Raw genomic sequence first — 20,945 nt, 5'->3', positions numbered from 1 at the left:
TTTAATTTTTTACTCGGATGTGGTAAAAAGATCTCTTCTAAGATAATTCTAATTATTTTATCAAACCAATTTCTGGTTCTCATTCTATACATGTGATTCCAAGGTTTTAAATTTTTTCCATCAATGATATCTTCTCATTCTTAGATATTATTTGGATGACATGTAGATTGCCTTCCTTGAGGGTTGTTCTATCTGCTAGATTATCATAACTTTTTAACAGATTTTGATTATCAATTTCAACAGTATCAATCCTTTCAGATAATCTCTCCATACCCTTTTGTAAGGTTTTATAACTCATTGATATGGATTGAATTTTGCCTGTCAAATTAAGTTCATCATTTTCAATATTATGAATCCTTTCAGCTAAAGACTGTATGTTTCTTAAAGTTTCTCATTCATGACTTTGTTATCAAACCATCTCTTTAAGGATATGATATGAAGAACAAAGCTAGTAGCCACCATGATTACAAAAATACATGTACAAGGTAGCTCATTTAGCTCTTGCAGAATTGCATCCATAGTAGAAACAAAAAAAATTGTTAAATTCCTGAATGGTGATATTGTCTGCAGTTATCTTGGGGTTGGTTTACTATTTTCAGATTTGTTTATTAGTCAGAATAACTTAACTCCATTGTAATTTTTAGAAAATTGTTGTGGGTATAATAATCTTTATTAGCCAACAGGTGTTGCGGTTGTGACAGTAAGGCAGGTCCTAGATCAGTACCTGAATTACCTGAGACTTAGAATTACTAATAAATTTAGTTAGCTACATAATAGCAGCACATCTGCATAGGGAGGTTTGATTTGAGTAGAATTTCAAGGAACTCAGAGCTTGAAGGCAGTCATGAGCTGTGAGGCTATTGCCTGAAGTTTGGGCCAGGCATTCACAGATCTGAAATGGGAAATCAAGTCAGAGCAGTACCTGCTCCTGGAGTCAGAGCTCAGCCTGATCAGAGCAGACCTGGAAGAATTCAGAGAAGCTGCAGAGGAGTTTTGGCACAAATTACTAGGCAGCAGTAAGTCAACCACTTAGTAGGCATGACCAAGTCAAGCATGAATGGTGGGAAAATGCCAAGTCACCACATGGTGGGACAGCCAAACAGTGTGCAGCAACATGCCAGAGAGGTAGCTCAGATATGTGGGGTGGGAGAAGACTGCAGACAGGGGTATGGACAGGACCCCAGCAATGTTATGGACTCTGGCTACATGGGTACCAATTTGTTATCTGCAAAAGAGCTCCACAATAGCCTGAAATAGAGTATAACAAAGGTTTATTTATTTGGGTATAAACTCCCAGAAAGAGTAGTGATCCGGATCTGCAGTCTTCTGCATGAGCAGAGAACTGGAATTAAGTCGAGCAGCAAAGAGGCCCATGTAAGATTTATGTCTACATTTATATTACGTGTGACAACACCCAAAGTGGGCCAGTGTCTTAAAGGCTATTGGATGAAGGAGTTCCTACAGCAAACTTCTTTATGAATTTTCTGCTTCTCTTAGTGTCTTTCATATAAAAATAAGAATGGAGACTTACAGATTGTTCCTCAGATTCAGAAGAATACATTTCTTTAATTAAGATATGAAAACATTAGTGGAAATAATTTGATATTTATTCCGTTCCATTAAATAAGTAAGTTTAATATAAACAATAATTTACTTTTCTTTTTCTGTTTTTTGTAGACTGATCTTAGCCATGAAAATGAATCTGATATAATAGATGTGGTAAGTGCCCCTTAAAAACATTTTCCTTTTATTGTTTTTTCTGTTTTTTAATTTATTATTATTATTTATTTATTCATTTATTTATAAAAAATTTCCACTTCCTCCCCTCCTCCCAATACCCTGTTTTTTAATTTTTATTTTTCCATTCAATTATTTACACTTCCTTCCCTCCTCCTAATCCTCTCCCGCTCCCCCCCACCCTCTTCTCCCTCTCCTGCCCTGCTTGAGAGAGGGCTAGGAATCCTTCCCTGTGGGAAGTCCAAGGCCCTCTCCCCTACATCCAGGCCTAGGGATCTGTGCATCCATATAGACTAGGGTCTCAAAAAGCCAGAACATGCCGTAAAAACAAATCCCAGTGCCTTTATCAATGGCTTCTCAGTCAGCCCCCATTGTCAGCCACAATCAAAGAGTCCGGTTTGATCACATGCTCATTCAGACCCAGTCCAGCTGGATTTGGTGAGCTCCCATTAGAACATGCACACTGCCTCAGTTGGTGGACCAACCCCTTGTGGTCCTGACTTCCTTGCTCATCTTCTCCCTCCTTCTGCCTTTCAACTGGACCTTGGGAGCTCAGTCCGTTGCTCTGTTGAGGGTCTCTGGCTCTATCTCCATCCATCGCTGGACAAAGATTCTATGGTGATATCCGAGATAATCATCAGTGTGATAGTGGGGCAAGGAAAGTTCAGGGACCCTCTCCTCTGCTGCACAAGGACCTAGCTGGGGACATCCCGTGGACACCTGGGATCCCCTCTAGAGCCAAGTCTCTTGCCAACCCTAAAATGGATTCCTTACTGTAGGTATCTTCTTCCCTGCTCCTTTATCTGCCCTTCCTCCATCTCCACCCTCCCACTCCCCCAAGTTCTTGCTAGTCCTTCCCTTCTCCCTTTCCTCTCCCCTTCTCCCCTTCCCCCAAACTCACTCCCATCCCTGCCTCCACCTCCATGCTCACAGCTTTTGCCCTGCAATCTTGTCTGCTTCCAATTTCCAGGAGGATCTATATATGTTTTTTTGGGGGGGGGGGTGTTCACCTTATAATTTGACTTCTCTGGGCTTGTGAACTATAAACTTAATGACCTTGATTTATGGCTAGAGTCCACTAATAAGTGAGTACATACCAAATTCATCATTTTGGGTCTGGGTTATATCACTCAGGATAATGTTTTCTATTAGCATGCAAAAGTCAAGATGTCATTGTTTTTTTACCACTGAGTAATACTCTAATATGTATATATTCCACACTTTCTTTATCCATTCTTCCATTGAGGGGCTTCTAGGTTGTTTTCTGGTTCTTGCTATTACAAATAATGCTGCTATGAACATAGTTGAACAAATGCTTTTGTAGTATGGTTGGGCATCTCTTGGGTATATTCCCAAGAGGTAGGTTGATTCCGAATTTCCTGAGAAACCGCCACACTGATTTCCAAAGTGGTTGCAAAAGTTTGCATTCCCACCAGCAATGGATGAGTGTTCCCCTTATTCCACATCCTCTTCAACAAAGGCTGTCATTGGTGTTTTTAATTTTAGGCATTCTGACAGGTGTAAGATGGTATCTCAAAGTTGTTTTGATTTGCATTTCTCCAAATTAATTTTACATACCAACCACACACAGTTCCCACTTCCCTCCTTAGCTTTCCCACCCCCATTCACTCCTCAGAGAGGGTAAGGCCTCCCAGGTCTACAAAGCATGACATAACAAGGTAAGGTAGGACCATGTCCCTTCTACCTATATCAAGGTTAAGCATGGTAACCCACCAAGGATAATGGGGCTCCAAAAATCCAGTTCATGCCCTATTGATAAATCCTAGTCCCACTGCCAGGGGTCCCACTAAAAGATCAAGCCACACAACTGTCACCAACTTTTACACTGTCTAGTTAAAATATTTCTTATTCACTCTCTTGTTCATCATCCTAGTACAGTAAATAACTTCATTTCCTTTACTCCTCTGTATAATTATTTATTTGTATATATGAATATTTAAAGTATATTTTAATTTATTTTGTTGACATATAAATTTAATTTGGAAATAGTAAATATTTTTTTTAGAAAATATTATAGGATTAAGAGCAAACCTAAAACGACAATGAAGACAGAATACTAAAATGTCTCATTGCATTCTGAAACTGAAACTAGTTTCATTATTAATATTTCTGAATTTTCCTTAATAACTTTCTTTTGGAAAACTGTCTTTGTCAAAGACTATAACCATTTTTAGACATCTTTTACTGCCTGAGTAAACAAGTTTAATATACATTATAGCAAATATTGTCATGGTGACATTCATCCTCATAAAAGTTTCACTAAAAGGTTTCATTAAGGAAATGTTCAACATCCTTAGTTAGCATAGGAGGTTCTTCTGTTCATGTCTTGCTTTCATTGGTTAATGAATAAAGAAAATGCTTTGAGCCTGATAGAGAAGAACTTAGGTAGGTGGAGAAGACAGAATTCAATGCTGGGAAGAAGGGCAGAGTGACAGAAGCCATGGATCTCCTGCCTGAGACCTACACTGGTTAGAATCTTGCCAGTAAACCACAGACAAGTGGCAATACACAGATTAATAGAAATGGGTTAAATTAAGATGTAAGAATTAGCCAATAAGAACCTAGAGCTAATAGGCCAAGCAGTGTTTTAATGAATACAGTTTCTGTGTGGTTATTTTGGGTGTAAGCTAGCCAGGCGGCTGGGACAAATGAAGTGCCACCCTCCTTGTGCAACACTTAATCATCAGAGAAATGCAAATCAAAACAACTCTGAGATTTCATCTTACACCTGTAAGAATGGCCAAGATAAAAAACCTTGATGACAACTTATGCTGGAGAGGTTGTGGGGTAAAGGGAACACTCCTTTATTGCTGGTGGGAGTGCAATCTGGTACAGCCCCTTTGGATGTCAGTGTGGTGATTTCTCAGAAAATTAGGAAATAACTTTCCTCAAGAACCAGTAATACCACTTTAGGGTATATATCCAAAGGATGTTCAATTGTGCCAAAAGGACATGTGCTCACCTATGTTCATAGCATTGTTTGTCATAGCCAGAACCTGAAAACAACCTAAATGCCCCTTGACCGAAGAATGGATAAGGAAAAAGTGGTACATTTATACAATGTAATGCTACACAGCAGAAAAATTAACGACATCTTGAATTTTGCAGTCAAATGGATAGAGCTAGAACATTTTGAGTGAGGTAACCCAGACCCAGAAAGACAATTTATCACACTGTACTCACTCATAGGTGGTTTTTATATATAAAGCAAAGAAAACCAGCCCACAAATCACAATCCCAGAGAACCTAGAAAACAATGGGGACCCTAAGAGAGACATACACAGCTCTAATCTACATGGGTAGTAGAAAAAGACAAGATCTCCTGGTAAATTGGGAGCATGGGGACCTTGGGAGAGCATAGAAGAGAAGGGGAGAGGCAGGGAGGGGAATCAGAGAAAAATGGAAAGCTCAATAATAAGTTTCACTGTTAGGGAATTAAATAATATAAAATTTTATCCTATATTCATTTAAATGTATATACTCATTTTTGTTTACAAATTCAGTTTTTCAGTTTACAATTTAGAGATTGCTTGTGATATAGTGTGGCTGAAAGAAATAGAAAATTTATTTTTTCTATTTTCTTAATCAAGCTAGTATTAATTTTAAGGAAGTTTGACTGGCTCAAAAACTTAAGAGTTTTGTTTTTCCCTATTGCTTTGCAATTGTTTTAGGCCAAGAGCAATCACTAAATTGTAGTTTCATTCTTAATGTAGTATCCATTATAGAAACAGACCAAAGAGTCTTAATTTATTTTTCTTTTTCCAATTTGCTGATAAAAGAAAGTAATTTGGCTTTAAGACTTATTTATTGTGTAAGTAAAAATGTCCCAGTAAGATATTCAAATATTAAGTATCATTTTCCTGTCAAGAGCAAAAAAATTAGGGCCTCTCTTAAGATAGATTTTTTTTAATTTCTGGATTAAATGAGGCATACGGACATGGAGATAATAAAGCAGAAGACAAAAAATAAGTAGAAAGGAGAAAACTTGTCAGTTTCATGGGAGTAACTATACATTCAGTTTCATTAAAAAGTGAGGATCCTCTAAGAGGGTATCTGAAAGTGACTTGCCCTCCAGTCATTGACTGGGTACAGTGACAATTTCTGCACTGCCTTTACCTCAGCATATCTTGTAGGCAGGGTAAATTTAAGGTTTAAACCTTATGTGGCTATGTTCCGTCCAAGTCTCTCTTCTGAGAGTCTTGCCTGGTTGCAGCAGATGTTTCATTCTCAATATCTCCCCTTGGTTAGTGTAACCCTCACAGATTCCTGGGAGTATCTATTGCAATCGGTTTCTAACTCATCCCAAAGATGTCCCTGATTTCAGTTGTCTTTTCCAGTACATATGAAAAACTGTCTTTGAAATCCACCGCACAAATAATTTGAAAGAAAAAGGCTGTTTTATAGGCAACAAGACAACTGTCCACAAGAGGGCGCAGGTCTCGTTGAGCAGTCCACAAAACCCTGCACTGATGAAGGGTCTGCCAGCTCTTCCTTTGTACAAATTAAATTACTTCTTTGAAGAAAATGTCCCCATAAACTCTTTGTTATTGTAAAAGGCAATCTGTACAGAAAACTAGAAAAAAAGTTTGTTTTTTTTTTCTAATCAAATTTCAAAACACTGAGTTGGTTCCTAAATAAATAAGGTATTAAACATGTAGGACCCAGCCGTGACAAGTTCAATAGAGGCCCGAGTCTCAGTAGTTTACCCTAAGACAATACCTGGTTCCAAAAAAGACCACAAATTGAGACCCCCAGGCACCACCCAGGAACAGGAAATTCCTAACATTCCAACCATTGTAAATAGAATCACCTGCCAGCACACACCCATTGCTTCTTACCAGGACACCCTGTCTTTGCTATGATAAAAACCCAACCCCATCTGAGCTCAGGGCTCTTCAATCACATCAATAGGTTGGACACACAAAGAGTTCGAGTTGTGAACTTGTGTAAGAATAAAGACTCAGCAGGTGGTAGAGGCACACAACTTTAATCCCAGCACTAGGGAGGCAGAGGCAGGTGGATCTCTATGAGTTTGAGGTCAGCCTGGTCTACGAGAGCTAGTTCCAGGACAGGCTCCGAAGCCAGAGAAACCCTGTATCGGAAAAACAAAAAACAAAAGAGAGAGAGAGAGAGAGAGAGAATAAAGGCTCTTTGCTTTCACATACAGGATTCAGTCTCCTAGTTGGTTTTGGGGAGAACTCTGTGATCCGGGCATAACAAATAAAATATTTTGACTTTGAAAAAAAAAAAAGAAAAAAATTCACATGAGCATCTCAGTAGATTCTGAAAATGTCTTTGACACAATCCAACATCCCTTTATGATAAAAGTCTTGGAGAGATCAGGGATACAAGGGACATAATTTATTATCCTAAACATAATAAAGTCAATTTACAGCTAGCCAGTAGCCAACATAAAATTAAATGGAGAAAAACATAATCAATTCCTCCAAAATCAGGAAAGGGACAAGGCTTTCTACTCTCTTTATCTATTCAATATAGTATTTGAAGTTCTAGCTAGAGCAATAAGAGAACTAAAAGAAATCAAGGGATACAAATTGTAAAGCAAGAATTCAGAGTATCACTATTCACAGATGAATGCATTAAATACCCCCAAAAACTCTACCAGGGAACTTCTCAGACTGATAAACACCTTCAGTGAAATGGCTAAAATAAACATCAACAAAAGAAGTAGAACTCCTATATACAAACAATAAATAGGCTGAGAAATAAATTAGGGAAACAATATTCTTCACAGTAGCCACAAATAATATAAAATATTTTGATGTAACTCTAAACAAGAAAGACCTGTTTGGCAATAGCTTCAAGTCTTTGAAGAAGGCAATTGAAGGAGATATCAGAAGATGGAAAAATTTCCCATGACCATGGATTTGTAGGATTAACATAGTAAAAGTGACTATCTTAACAAAAGAAATGTAGAGTCAATGCAATTACCAACTCTGTTTTTATGGCAAGCATTGCTGTAAGTTGCAGAAATAAGCATAATTAGCTCTCACGATTGAGTATGTTTAAATCAGTACTCATTTTGGTTAACTTTTATTTTATTTACAAAAATGTGCACAAATTTTAAGTGTTTATTATATGAATTTGTTCACATTTTACTAAAATTATCATGATGATTTTAAACATCACTCTTATTTTGTTCCATTATTGTTCCCCTTGGTGGGTTTCTATTCTTACTGATTAATTTAAAAATTAACCTGGAATGTAGCTCAAGGAAAAAAATAGAATTTCAGGGAAAAACAGAAAGGCATGCAATCTGTAAATCATGGCACCTACCAGAAGTTGAAAGATGAATAAGGCAAATGAAAAAGAAGTCATTTCTTTTGTGTCAGCAATGGAAGTCTGCAGGGAGTGTGGAAAGGTAGAATGAGTGTCGTTGGTAAAAGAGAACTCCCAGAGTATTGGGGAAATCATGCTTAGAATATTGGTTGGTGTCCAAAGAGAAGATACAAGGGTGAAACCAAAAAGTTGAAGTGGAGCTCAGAAAGTAGGCAAACAGAATGCCACGGCATTTCCCCTTTTTGTCTAAAATAAAAAGAAGGCTATAACTAATAAAAGAAAACAATATAAAATAAGTACAATTACTATATACAATATATAGAGGCAGTAAATGAATCAGCAATGTCTCCATTTGAATTTGACAAATTTAGAGAAAATATTTCATATCAATCCCATTTTGGTGAGTCCAAAGTCTTATACCTAATTTATTTTATATCATCACTTTCAAATCAGTAGTCTTTGGATTTGATTATATTGTTACAGACATGTATTCATATGTGTAAGTATGAACAATTATATGAATACTAGCTGCCAAATCCATTTTGTTGATTGTATGTATATGTTATCAGAGCTGAATACTTTGTACTGAATATCAAATTAGTTGACTGATTCCTTGCAGAAGCTATTTCTCCCTCTAAGCAGTCTTTATTTACATGTATAGGAGTGGGACCCCATTAAATTTACTTCCTTCCATATTAGTTAGCATATCTATTGATAATGTTATTGTTGTGGTCTTGTTTTTACAACCATTTCTTTCTTTCTTTCTTCTTTTTTATTTTTTGAGACAGGGACTCTCTGTGTAACAGTCCTAGCTGTCCTGGATTTTGTCAGCCCAAGTGGCATAACTTCTTTTAAGCAATGTGTGTATGTGTGTGTGTGTGTGCGTGTGTGTGTGTGTGCGTGTGTACTTCTATATATTATAAATAGTTTCAGGAAAATATAAAGTGATTACCTGAGGCTTTATCAAATATTTTTCATGTTATTTGTTCTTCTTCCCTCCTTCCTCTACTATATTGACCTCTCTTTTCCCTTTCCCAGTAACAGGCTCTCTTCCCAATTTTCTGTTTTCCTCTTCATATCACCTGCATCCTGGTGTTCAGTTCTCAAGCTCACATCCACTGCCCCACATGCTTGTGTACTTTTCAACATGAAAATTTGATTCAAGTTAGATAGGGAGACTTGGTTAAACAGTCATGACAAACACATGATTAACGAAAGATCATAATATAATCTTCATTTATAGATTTATTAAAACTATTACTATAGAACCTAGAAATAATATAAGATAAATTTTAGTATCTTGGACTTTAAAATAAAAAATGCCTAAATATTATGACAATTTTAGGTACTCATTTTTATATAGTTTAATATAATTATTTTAAAATCCTATGTAGATATTTTCTCTGAACTTGTCATAGGTTTGATGTGAGAACTATGAATCTAAGAGTTAATGTCCTGAAGCATGTCAGCATAGGAGCTGGTTAGATTTAATTGATAGGCCCTTATCTTCAGACTTGAAGAAAGTGTCACTTGTCTTTTTTTTTTTCAGTTGATGTAGTTCATTTTCCAGGAGTTCATTGTGGACAGATTCTGTAATCAATTCTGAATCTATTTAAAGGTCCCTTACAATAGTGTATGTTTCCCTTTGATAGTGGTGGATGATATAATTTTTATTTAATCTTTTTAAATGGGAAAGAAAGCTGTAGAGAATCGATAAGTAGATACAATATGTCTTAGTTATATTTTTATTGTGATAAGACACTATAATCAAGGAAATTTAGAGAAGAAACCGTTTGTTGGGGCCTTATAGTTTAAAAGGGTGAGTCCACACCCATCATGGTGAAGAGAATGACAGTAGGCAAGCAACCATTATGCTGGAGCAATATTGGGAACCATACACCCTGATCCACCAGAGAGAGAGAGGGAGGGAGGGAGGGAGGGAAGGAAGAAGGGAGGAAACTGGGCATTATATGGGGTATTGAAATCCCAAAGCTCACCCCTAATGACACACCTCTTCCAAAAATCCACACCTTATAATTCTTCCAAAAACATTTCAATGAACTGAGGACCAAGCTTTCAATTATATGCACTTATGAGGGCCATTCTTCCATGAAATTATTATTCCAAACCAGTTCAACATTCATAGCATGCTTTTGCCATTCCACTCACCTGCTTATAACCTGTATCAGATTAGCTAAGAAATTGAAACTAGTTTTTATTTAAAAACTATAAATTTGGCTCATTCTACCAAAATTCGTTGAATCAATTAATGTTTTTCAGTCTATGAATCTTGCAGTTTCTTTTTGATAGATACTTGTTTTAATAAAATTATAGAATGTCCATATTAGAACTGAGGTAAAAACTGATGTATTGTGTACCTTTTTCTTTGTTTCTTTTCCTAGTGCAAGGGTGTGACTAAAATGTTTCGCTACATAATTTCTCTACCACCTGATCTTCCTAAACCAGGAGTACAAGTTCCAGAATCTGTTCATCATGAAGACAGACCAGCCAGGGTGCAAGTGGTAAGCAGTTTTGAAAAATATTTGCCATTAATATGAAGTATTAATAAAATACAAATGCTCTAAGATTTTCTCACACAAATATTTTTTTCTTTTTTGTCTAATATTTTCAGCATATATGATCTGCAAAATATCTCTTTTTAACTAAAGTCATTAATTTTAAAGGAATGCTTTGTGTATGGTGAAATACCAACTTTATTAATCATTCAGGTATTATTGTATTTGGATGGCCATATGATTTCAGGTATTGAAAGTAAAGCTGATAAAATTATCTTAAAACTCTGGTTTTGGTCACCAGTATGCAACTGCACAGTGTGCAAATCTGTAAAATTAATGCTATTCTTAAATTACAGATGAATTATAATGAATTGAATTTGTTTTACCAGCATTTGGGATGTGTGTGTGTGTGTGTGTGTGTAACCTGAGTTTCTCTCTTGTTCCTGTTTCTGCTACAAATATGTTTATGTATGATATATTGATTCTGATATATTCATTTCTTAATTTTTATTTAAAAAATTTATTTTTCAAATAATTAAATGTTTATTATTAAAAATGCATACAATATAGAGTAATATTTTAAAAATTTACAGTATTTGTGAATTTCCTTCTAGCATACCATAGTATAGAATTACCTCCTTAATGGTTATGAACAGTTTTATTTTATCAATATATGTTGGAAAATTGCTTTTTAAAGTGCCTTAACAGTATATACTTTCATTATCAGCAGCACTAATGTATATCAATATATGATGCCTAAACTACTTAAATAATTATAATTGTCTAAGTAAAATATAGTCATAATCATAGTCATTTTATACTCCTTAAAACTAGTGATGCTATATATTTCACTTATGTTTATGCATCATTATGTTTCCTTTTGACTAGATTGCATGTTCATAATCCTTATTCATTTAACCACTCAATTCTGTATGACGATTTACGGGCATTACAATATTATTCATATGTAACAACTTTATGTACTTTCACAGTACATTGATACTTCTTCAAACAGAATGAGTGATTTACTGTGGAAACTTTTCAGTTATGATTTGAAAATAGTTTAAGAAATAGTTCCATTTCCCAATGGTTATTATCTAAATTTTCATAATGAAATTGCTGTTATATTTTTGTGAAAAATATATTTTTATCTTGATGAATTAATGAAAAGAAGGTAGAGATTGTTGATTTATATTAAGTTGAAATAGTGACTAAAATATGAATAGATTGCTTAAATAGGAGTTGTCTTATTATATAATTGAGTCAGTGATGGTAATATACTAGAAAATGAACATGTCATTATCTGTTGGTGATTTACAAAATTGGTTAATAATTTATATAATCAGTCCAAAAATTTTAATTTAATTTTGTAAAATATATGAATCCAAAACACGTCAGGAAATAAAGTTTATTAATTCAGAAACAAAGAATTTAAAACAATATGTTTAACAATCAGTGTATGACTTGGTCAATTTTAAATTTATACTTTACCAATACTTACCCAGATGTGAACTTGAGCAAGTAATTCTTTCTTTCTAACTCTTACTTTTCATATATAGAAAATATAGGAGTTGCTAATGGCAACAGAGGTCACTGACACATCTATAAACTCATTTCTTTATATAGTGACCCTCTCAAACAAATTAATGTGTATATTCTGTTTAGTGATTATTTCCCAGCATTGAAATTGATGGATTTTGGTGATTTTAATTAAAAATGTTTGTTCTATAGATAAGGTTTTTTTTATTAGACTTTAGAAGAGAATGATAGGAATCTGGAGGATATTAAAATCAAATTATAGTAACTATTGATGAAGGACGTGTAATAAGGAAGGGTATAGGTTTTCGAGAGCCTGAGCATTACAGCGTTTGGGGTCCCTCTTTTAAAATATATATAAATTACATACAACAAACATAATAAGAAAAAATACAGAGAATCATGAATTTTTAAAGTTCTCAAATATTACATGCAAAATACTCTCAGGGCCTTGAAAGTGGCATGTTCAAGAAAGGGGCTATAAAACTTAACCTTCATTTTCTTCATGGTAATTTCATGTCTGAAATTAGGCATGTTTTTTACTCTTCCTGCTTTTCTCTGGCTCCACTTCTTAGCAGTTCTTCTCTTTCCGTGGGCACGGGCACAAGTATCCTGAAAGAAGAAAGCAATACTGGAAATCAAATGTAAATACTGGATAGATAAGGCTTGTATCTTTGGCAAGGACTATATTAAGCTACCATGGTTCCCTCTATATCAGCTACCTGAATTATTCTTGCTACATCTCATTGAGCATTCATGATTACATTATATTAATTACTTTACTGTGGTTTAAAAAGTTAGAAAATTGTACCATGCCTTTGTTTATGTTTTATGTCTATTTGTTTATGTGATGTGGTCTCATGTAATCTAAGCTTGCCTTTTAAAATGCCATATAACATAGTCTGGCTTTGAACATCACAGCTTCCTGTTACCACTTCTCAAGTGCTAGAATTTTAGGTGTGTATTACCATGTCTGGTGTGAATTCTTATAGGTTGATGGCTAAATAAACCTAATCACAAATAGAAAGATTTCTGTACTCCTATTAGAGTGAGTAATATGTTTTCTACCTTGTCTGTGAACATTATTTTACATCTGAGAAAGTGTTCTGATGCCTTGGCATTATGTGTTCAAACATCTCATCAAAATCATCTTTCCTCTAAGATGCCTTGTTTCATATAGTTTTACACACTTAATGTATAGATAACTATGACTGTTTAGTTTAATGAGGGATTATGAAGGGCAATTTTTGTGCTCTTCCAAAATTTTTATACAGCTTATGTTCTATGATATTTTTATTCATAGTTTTCTTGGGACTTTGGTGACCATTACAGTTCTTTAAGTTATCAGTGATCCTGTAGTCAATTGTGAAATCTATTCCAAGAAAATATGCTGATTCTCAATATCAGTAATCCTAACATATTAGAGACAAAAGTTTATCTTCCTTTGTTGCACAACAAGCAAAACAAAATCAAGACACAACCAAATTAATGATTTAAATAAAAATCATATTCAGTAATTTTTTAATATTTAAAATTCCAAAGGCTACTTCCTGAGGTTCTCGGTTGTGAAGTCTAGTAGTGGGGTTATTTCTAAGTTACATAATGTGTGGTTGAAGAACTGCATGACTATAAGGTATTTTTCATGTAAAAATGCGTCATCTAAAGAATGTTTTGTGTCTCCAAAGTGAGTCATTATACTACATTGTGGAAATCTAGAATCCAGCTTCAAAAAGATGCTTGCTCTTTTTGGATTTTAGATTCTGTTTCCATGTTACAATGGCAAATAATGAACTCACTTATAAACTTTTTAACTTAAATATGCTATTGCTGCTCAGAATGAGAAGCACAGAATTACTTAGCTGACATATTGTTTGCATTCAAGTAATAAGACTTAGGAGATGAAGTAGGAGCCCATGAAGAGACAGTAGGCTTTCTGAATTCTAGATGGAAGTAAATCTTGGATAAATAAATCTGATATAGTCTTATTAGTAGTTAGTCTGGCTAGCATAACTTTCCTAAACTAATTAATTCTATTAGAAATTGTTGTACGTCAGCCCATACTTATTTTTTGCACTGAAAAACCTCCTTTATTTTAGTAACCAGCCATGTAAAGCATTTTTACCATTTTCTAATGTAATCTCCATAAATATTTTAATGTATATAATTGGAGCTGCTCCTAAGTTTTCATAGACCAAGTGACTATGGAATACTGATACACTTCCAATACAACTTCTATATTTACGACTCAGGGATTATAGCAAATGGGGGAGGGAATAAAGTCCTGTTAGAGGTCAGATTTATCTTTTAAATTATAGATGTAGAACCCACAGAGTAACTTCCTAAACGTTTTACTTCCCATCCTATTCTGTCTCATTTTACGTTATTCTCTCATGACTTCACGTCAAGTTATCTATAACCTGTGATTTGCCTTCCCACAGCCTCTCTACCATATAAATTTTAGTGCTATTAGAATTACCAGTGAACGCCAATTATATGAGTAAAATTTTAAAGAACATTCACAATCTTAAAAACAATCACATATAGTTTTTTCTTTCACTAAGAGATGAGCTCTCATTTCACATCTTAGTCAATTTTAAAGGCTGCATGTGTGCAACAAGTTAATAGTTGTTATTACTTCCTAATTTAAATTTCCAATCATCATTTTCTTTGAAATGAATATCACAATCCCATTTTGTCCTCAAAATAACTGTGATAGGTCGGAATAGGAACTCTACCTATTAAAGTATTTTTTTTAAATCGAAGCACAGATACACACTATGCCCTTCTGTACCTTTGATTATGACTAATACCTATCAGATTCCATTGAATCATCCATATCATCTGTTTTTCCATTTAATCACCTGTGGTCAGTTGTCTTGTCTCAGAATCTAATCTAAAATTTAACCAGTCTCTAAAAATGGCCCCTATCCAACTCTAGAAATTCATTCAATATCAGCATGTGGCCTTCCTTTCTTCTTCAGCCAAAATATTTGGCCACTTACGAAGTTTTCAGAATGCTTCCAATAATGATGAACTTCATGCTGATTGACAAACTTTTGACTGAGATCAACCAGGAAAACTTGATGTATTAAAAATCTTCAGAGGCATTCAAGAGCTACCATTCTTTGAGAAAACATGGGACCAGTACCTTGAAAGAAAGAACACCTAGACTGTAAATCAATGCAAGCCAGAAGACAGTGACATCAGAAGTGATGGAATGCTGGTCATAACACCGAAAAAAATGGACTGGAAGTACTGAAAGAAAATATCTACAAACATAAAATTCTATGTCCTTTAAAATTATCCTACAGACTGGAAGTGAATAAAAGCGTTTTGGACAAAAAAATATGCTGAAAATTTAAAATAAGCATGCCCATATTAAAGGTTGTTCTTCAACAGAAGAAAATGATCCCAGATGGAAATCTCGGGGATGCAGAAAGGAATGAAGAGCAGAAAAAATGGTAAATATTTATGTACATCTAAATTATTATTTTCTATGTAAATGATAATACTGATATGGGGCTTAAAAGATGTAGAAATCAAACGCATTACAATAGCAGCTAAAAAGGAGGGGAGGAGGTTGAATGGAGTTTAAGTGTTCTGTTATCTCTTAATTTTCCAAAAAATGAACAAGCCTTTTTTTTTTTTAAGCCAGCGGATGCTTGTGAAAATTACTAAAGGAAAAACAGATGATTTACAAGTAGTAGTATGTTAAGACAAGAAACCTTGAAAACACTTGTTAAAGTGTCAAATTGAAGTCCAGATGTAGCAAATATAACCTTAAATATAAAAAAGATGAAATGGTCTGATTAAGAAAAAGAACACTCACTTGGTAGGAGAAAAACTACTTAAAAGAGACACATTGAAAAATTATGCTATGTTTAAAAGGAAAATGATAAAGCTGTGTTAATACACAGAAGGTTGGCATGTAAAATATATAGCTTGATGATAAAAATTAATAGAGATTAAGAGGAATATTGTGTTGTTTTCTCAAGAAAGTTAAATCAGTTTTAAATTTCTATAAATTAGAGTAATATGCACAATTTAAAAAAATGTAAATTTCTTGAGCTTCAAAATTACAAAGCTAAACTATATTTGCACACAAACATTACTTCATCTCTCTGTTACAGAAGAGGATCCTTTTTTATTTCTAAATATAATACTTTAAATCTTTCATGTCTGTCAGTTTCTGTTTTATTCCAATTTTTGCTTACCTCTTGGATTCTCTTTTCACTTATCATATCCTTGTATTCCAATATATAGGCATACTTCTTTTCTGCCTTTCTCCAAAATAAAATAGTACTTGGTTCTGCTTCTTTTGATTTCTTGACCATTTCCTTCTCTTCTAGACTTCTAGAAGTCTTCTACTTTTCTAGACTGACAATCTAATATGACTCTGTAACTTTTTGTTTACTGCTCATGTCACAGAAATCAAATTCCTGCAACAACTCTTCTACTAAAACTTAGAACTCCTATTTCTTTTAATGCAGCTTATCACTACTCTTTAAAATTGTATTAGGTCAGTTTTTTGAGGATGTACTCTCTGATTTTTTTTCTAAAATTTATCTGGATATTTTTTCTTAGTTCTATTTATTGGATCCCATTGGTTTTAAATATAAATGTTAGATTTCTCTTGCAGTTTGTCCTTAGGTGTTTGTCTTACCCCTGCTCCAACTACATGGTTATATTTCAAGGTACAGACTGTGGACTGTGTGTATCAGAAACAGTAGAGACATTTGTTAAAATGCATATTCCTGAACTTTTTACCTTTTCTAAATCATTGTGCAAGGATAGGGGCAGAAATTTGCAATTTATAAGAAATTCTTGGCAATTCTGACTAATATGTGTTTTGCACAATAAGGAAGTAATAAAATAACATTGTTGTGTTAGTACTAATAATATTATTTAATTGATTTTAAATTATTGACTTCCCTATCATCTCCAAAGTTATAAAATAACAGAACACATAAATGCAATTTTCACTCTTTCATGAATCTAGACAAAAGAAAAATTTCATTCATTTTTCTTAGATATAAACATATTCTACTTGTACATATATAAACTAATTATTTTTGACATGTTATTGTTTTTACTATACATGTGATAATCAAAGACAGTTTTTAAATGTTGGAATTGAGATATTAGCTCAATGATTTAGCACATACCTAGCTCAACACCACTAATAATAGTTAAATCACCACCACCATTATCATACTAATAGACAAAATATCATCTACTACTAAATTGATTTTTCTGGGCTATGAGTTACATGTTAATGATGTACAGTAGATGACCTGTTAAATTTCTAAGTACTTTAGTAAATGAACTTTGCATGTCATTTATAAAATTACCTTAGCACTGATAATCCTAATTTTTATTTCTTAGCCTTCTACCTGACTCTGCAACCCAACATCTCAGTCAAGATATTTTTGAAAACTTTTTCATTAAGGACTATGAACATTTTAAATATTCCTTTAATTTTAATGAATTTAGACTGTTAACAACTTTAAACAAGTGGTAATGTCTCATAAAATACCATGGGGAAATAACAGAGACAGTCATGAAATTTATCACTGACAGATTTTATTTTAAAATTACTCCGCAACTCAGTTATGTTGTGCATACACCTGGGGTGTCAGAATAATCTATGTAAGCATTTTAACTCAAGTTCTGACCAATGTTTTCTTCAAAATATAAATATTCCAAATACAATGAGAATTTAATTTTTCCATAAGATAATAATTTTGGAAATCTAGTGTTTAGCCATACTTTTTCAAGAATATGTCCAAATCAGACACTTATTAAAGATGACAAACAAACAAACAAACAACTACATTTTATTCAATAATGATTATGGAATAGTGAAGAAACCTCAGGGAGCCGTGAGTTTAACTCCAGAAAAACAAAAGGCAGAAAGCCTTCACAGATACTGGAGATATGCTAAAGAAAATATACAAAATAAAAAAAAAGAAAATATACAAAATAGCCTAAAGAAGTTGTGTTGGTACATGTGAATAGACTGTTTGATTTTTATAATTGGTACTTATCCAGGGAAAAACAGTGTTATCTTTGTCTCAGGAGACAGATGTGCATCATAGCTAAGCACATAAAATGACCATCATAGCTAAGCAAGTAGTTCTACATATACTAGAAAAAAAGAGTTACTTCATTGAATGAGTTTCTTTAAGAGCTGACACAAAAGTCAGAGTTGTAGGCGGTAAATAAGACTTCAACAAGCAGAAATGATTTATATCAAACTTCTAAAATAGTAGTATTTAAAGAATGTTCAAGTGCCTGTTCACTTATGTCTAGGTTTTAGGTTCAAACAAATACTAAGTTGTCCTGAAGTTTTCACTTTTTCAGAAAGACATTATAAGGATGTTTTTGTTTATCCTAAGAATATTATTGTAAGGTCACAGATACTATCATAGAGTTTCTTCAAGTCTATTAGTGCAGGTATTTAGATGAAGACAGGTGTTGAGTGTTTTGTAGCTCTAAATAGTGACTATCAGTTTCCCCACCCTCTTTTCTCCAGCAGCTATCAACTTCCAATAGTTCCTCACAATTTAGTGGTTTATTTTAGAAAAAGAAGAAAAAAACTCATCAAGTTTGGAGAGGGACATTTTGGGGTGTTTTTATAGGACAAATTGGGAGTGAGTATTGTCTTATTTCTTTATACACATGTATGACATTCTCAAAGAATAAAATTTATAATAAAAGTACTACTATCAATTTGTCATTCAAGTTGCTATAGTTTAGTGATGTAATGAAATATTTTTCCCAAGATAGCTATTAAGTAGCACTTAAACAACATAGAGTAAATTTATTATTAAAAGAAAAGTTTTTAGAATGTATTGCTTAATAGTTTAGAAATAACTGGAATAATTTTCTTATAATGGAATTCCAGGATCAGTAAGACTCACATACATGTTATTCATTACTGATTGGTAGAGAATGAAGGTGGAGTGTGTTAACAAAGATTCTACATGTGATTTTTTGTGTATGTTACTAAATAACTGTTTTGCTACATTTGGGTCTCAGTTGGTTGGATGTATGACTCTTATTTAAGACCAATTTCTCAATAGAAATGTTTCAATTTATAATTTATAGAATTGAAATGTTTATCGAGAAAAAATAATGTTCAGCAAAAGAACAAATCCATTATATTTGATCTTCTGAGCAGAAAATCACATTTCCAATCTTTCTAAATTCTCTCTTTATATCAAACTTTTTCTCACCTGAGTGTTATTCACCAGTAATAGAGTAATGAGTACTAAAAGTTTGGGTCAATTCATATTTTATAAGGATTTTTTGACTCATGTATTCCTAACAAAGCAATTGTATATGTGTTGAATTTTTATTTTTTCTGCGTAATGGATAGATATTTAGGGATCTAAACTGACTTTTACATCACTAAAATAAAACAAGTCAATTTTTCTGCTCAAATTACAAAAAAGACTAGTATAAAAATTGTAGTTCTATCTATGAAGCCAACATCAAATTAGATAAAGTTTGAAAATTTAACTAGTCTCTTTAATGAACTAATATAACCCATTTAACCTTCTAAATAATCAGTTTGCATTTTTCTTATGATTCTTTGAAAGAATTATTATAATACTTAACTATGACCTAAATGGAAAAATTCAGTTTTAAAGTGTTAAGTTCAACAATTTACACATGTTGTTCAGTAACTTTAGAATAGTTTACCACTTTTATCATATTCTAAGTATGATCTCATTAAGTTGTTTGTCACTGTGCTGAGAATAGTTTTGTTTTTTTAAGTAGACATTTTCCCCTTGAGTTCAAACAAAAGGAAAGGTTTATTAGATGTGGATTTTGTACTTTAAAAATGAATGTCATTTAGAGATTATCTTAAGATTACTTTGTAAATTCTGGTCATAGTAGTCGTCAGAGTCCGAATATCATGAAATAAAGAGAATAAATAAAACATCTTTTTTATTTATGTAAGTCAATAATTGCATCACACAAGCACTATTCTCCTTGATAAGACGTGCTGACATGGCATTTATTCATTTCGTTTGAGAAAAAATAGCCTGAAAACAAAGTGAATTTGAAGGTTGTTTGAGGCTCCTAATTTACAAATATGGAAAATACAATTAGGTAATCAACATTCAAAGAAAGGGAATGGAATATGATTAAAAGGTCTGATGTCTGTTTTGAATATTAGATAAGTACCTTATTATATGTAATAATAAAATTATCTCTATTATCTAACAATTACTGCTAAACATCACATACAAAAAATAGCTAATACATTCCTTTGTTTCATATTTGATCAGAATGTCTTAGAATCTGTATAATGACACAGAATATAAGCCAGCTAGTATTTCTATCATCTTAGTATTTCAGACATATATAATCATAAAGTATTTCATTCAGTAGGGAAATTTTAAAAACCTAGAACTTTGTTAGTATATGAATGGGTGATAAAAATCTGGCATATATGCAGAGTGGAATTATATGCAGCCAAAAGAATGTAATCATTAAATTTGCGGGAAGAAAATGAATCTGAAGATTAATATTAAGACTAGTAACTCAGACTCAGAAAGAAAAACGCTTCATGTTCTACCTCATCTGTATATCCTTGATTTTAATTTTTATGGTGTATAAATTTGTGTAGGTATAAGTCAGGACACTAGAGAGGAGATCATAAGAAGGCAAAAAGGTCTTAAGGAAAATGGAGATTTATAAAAAGGGAGTAATATAAATACACATGAAAAGAAGGTTAGTAGATGACTTCTAGGGGAAGAATGGAAAAAAGCTGGACAGATGGAAGGAAAGGAGTAACAGAAAGGATCAACAATACAATTATAT

The 20,945-nt window shown here is 33.2% G+C and overlaps 1 protein-coding gene across 1 annotated transcript in view; it reads left to right on the top strand.

Annotated features, from left to right (window-relative positions):
- The window catches only part of LOC125389245 (uncharacterized), a 209,560-nt gene that overhangs the window by 104,831 nt on the left and 83,784 nt on the right, over positions 1 to 20,945 (top strand). Inside the window, exons 6-7 of the mRNA XM_085684403.2 lie at positions 1,678 to 1,719; positions 10,461 to 10,580. Of these exons, the coding sequence (XP_085540529.2) occupies positions 1,678 to 1,719; positions 10,461 to 10,580 (162 nt within the window). The remainder of the gene's footprint in view (positions 1 to 1,677; positions 1,720 to 10,460; positions 10,581 to 20,945) is intronic.

This window comes from Myodes glareolus, chromosome X (assembly GCF_982192425.1).
Source record: "Myodes glareolus chromosome X, mMyoGla1.1, whole genome shotgun sequence".
NCBI lineage: Eukaryota > Metazoa > Chordata > Mammalia > Rodentia > Cricetidae > Myodes > Myodes glareolus.
This window is presented reverse-complemented; position numbering and strand designations above follow the sequence as displayed.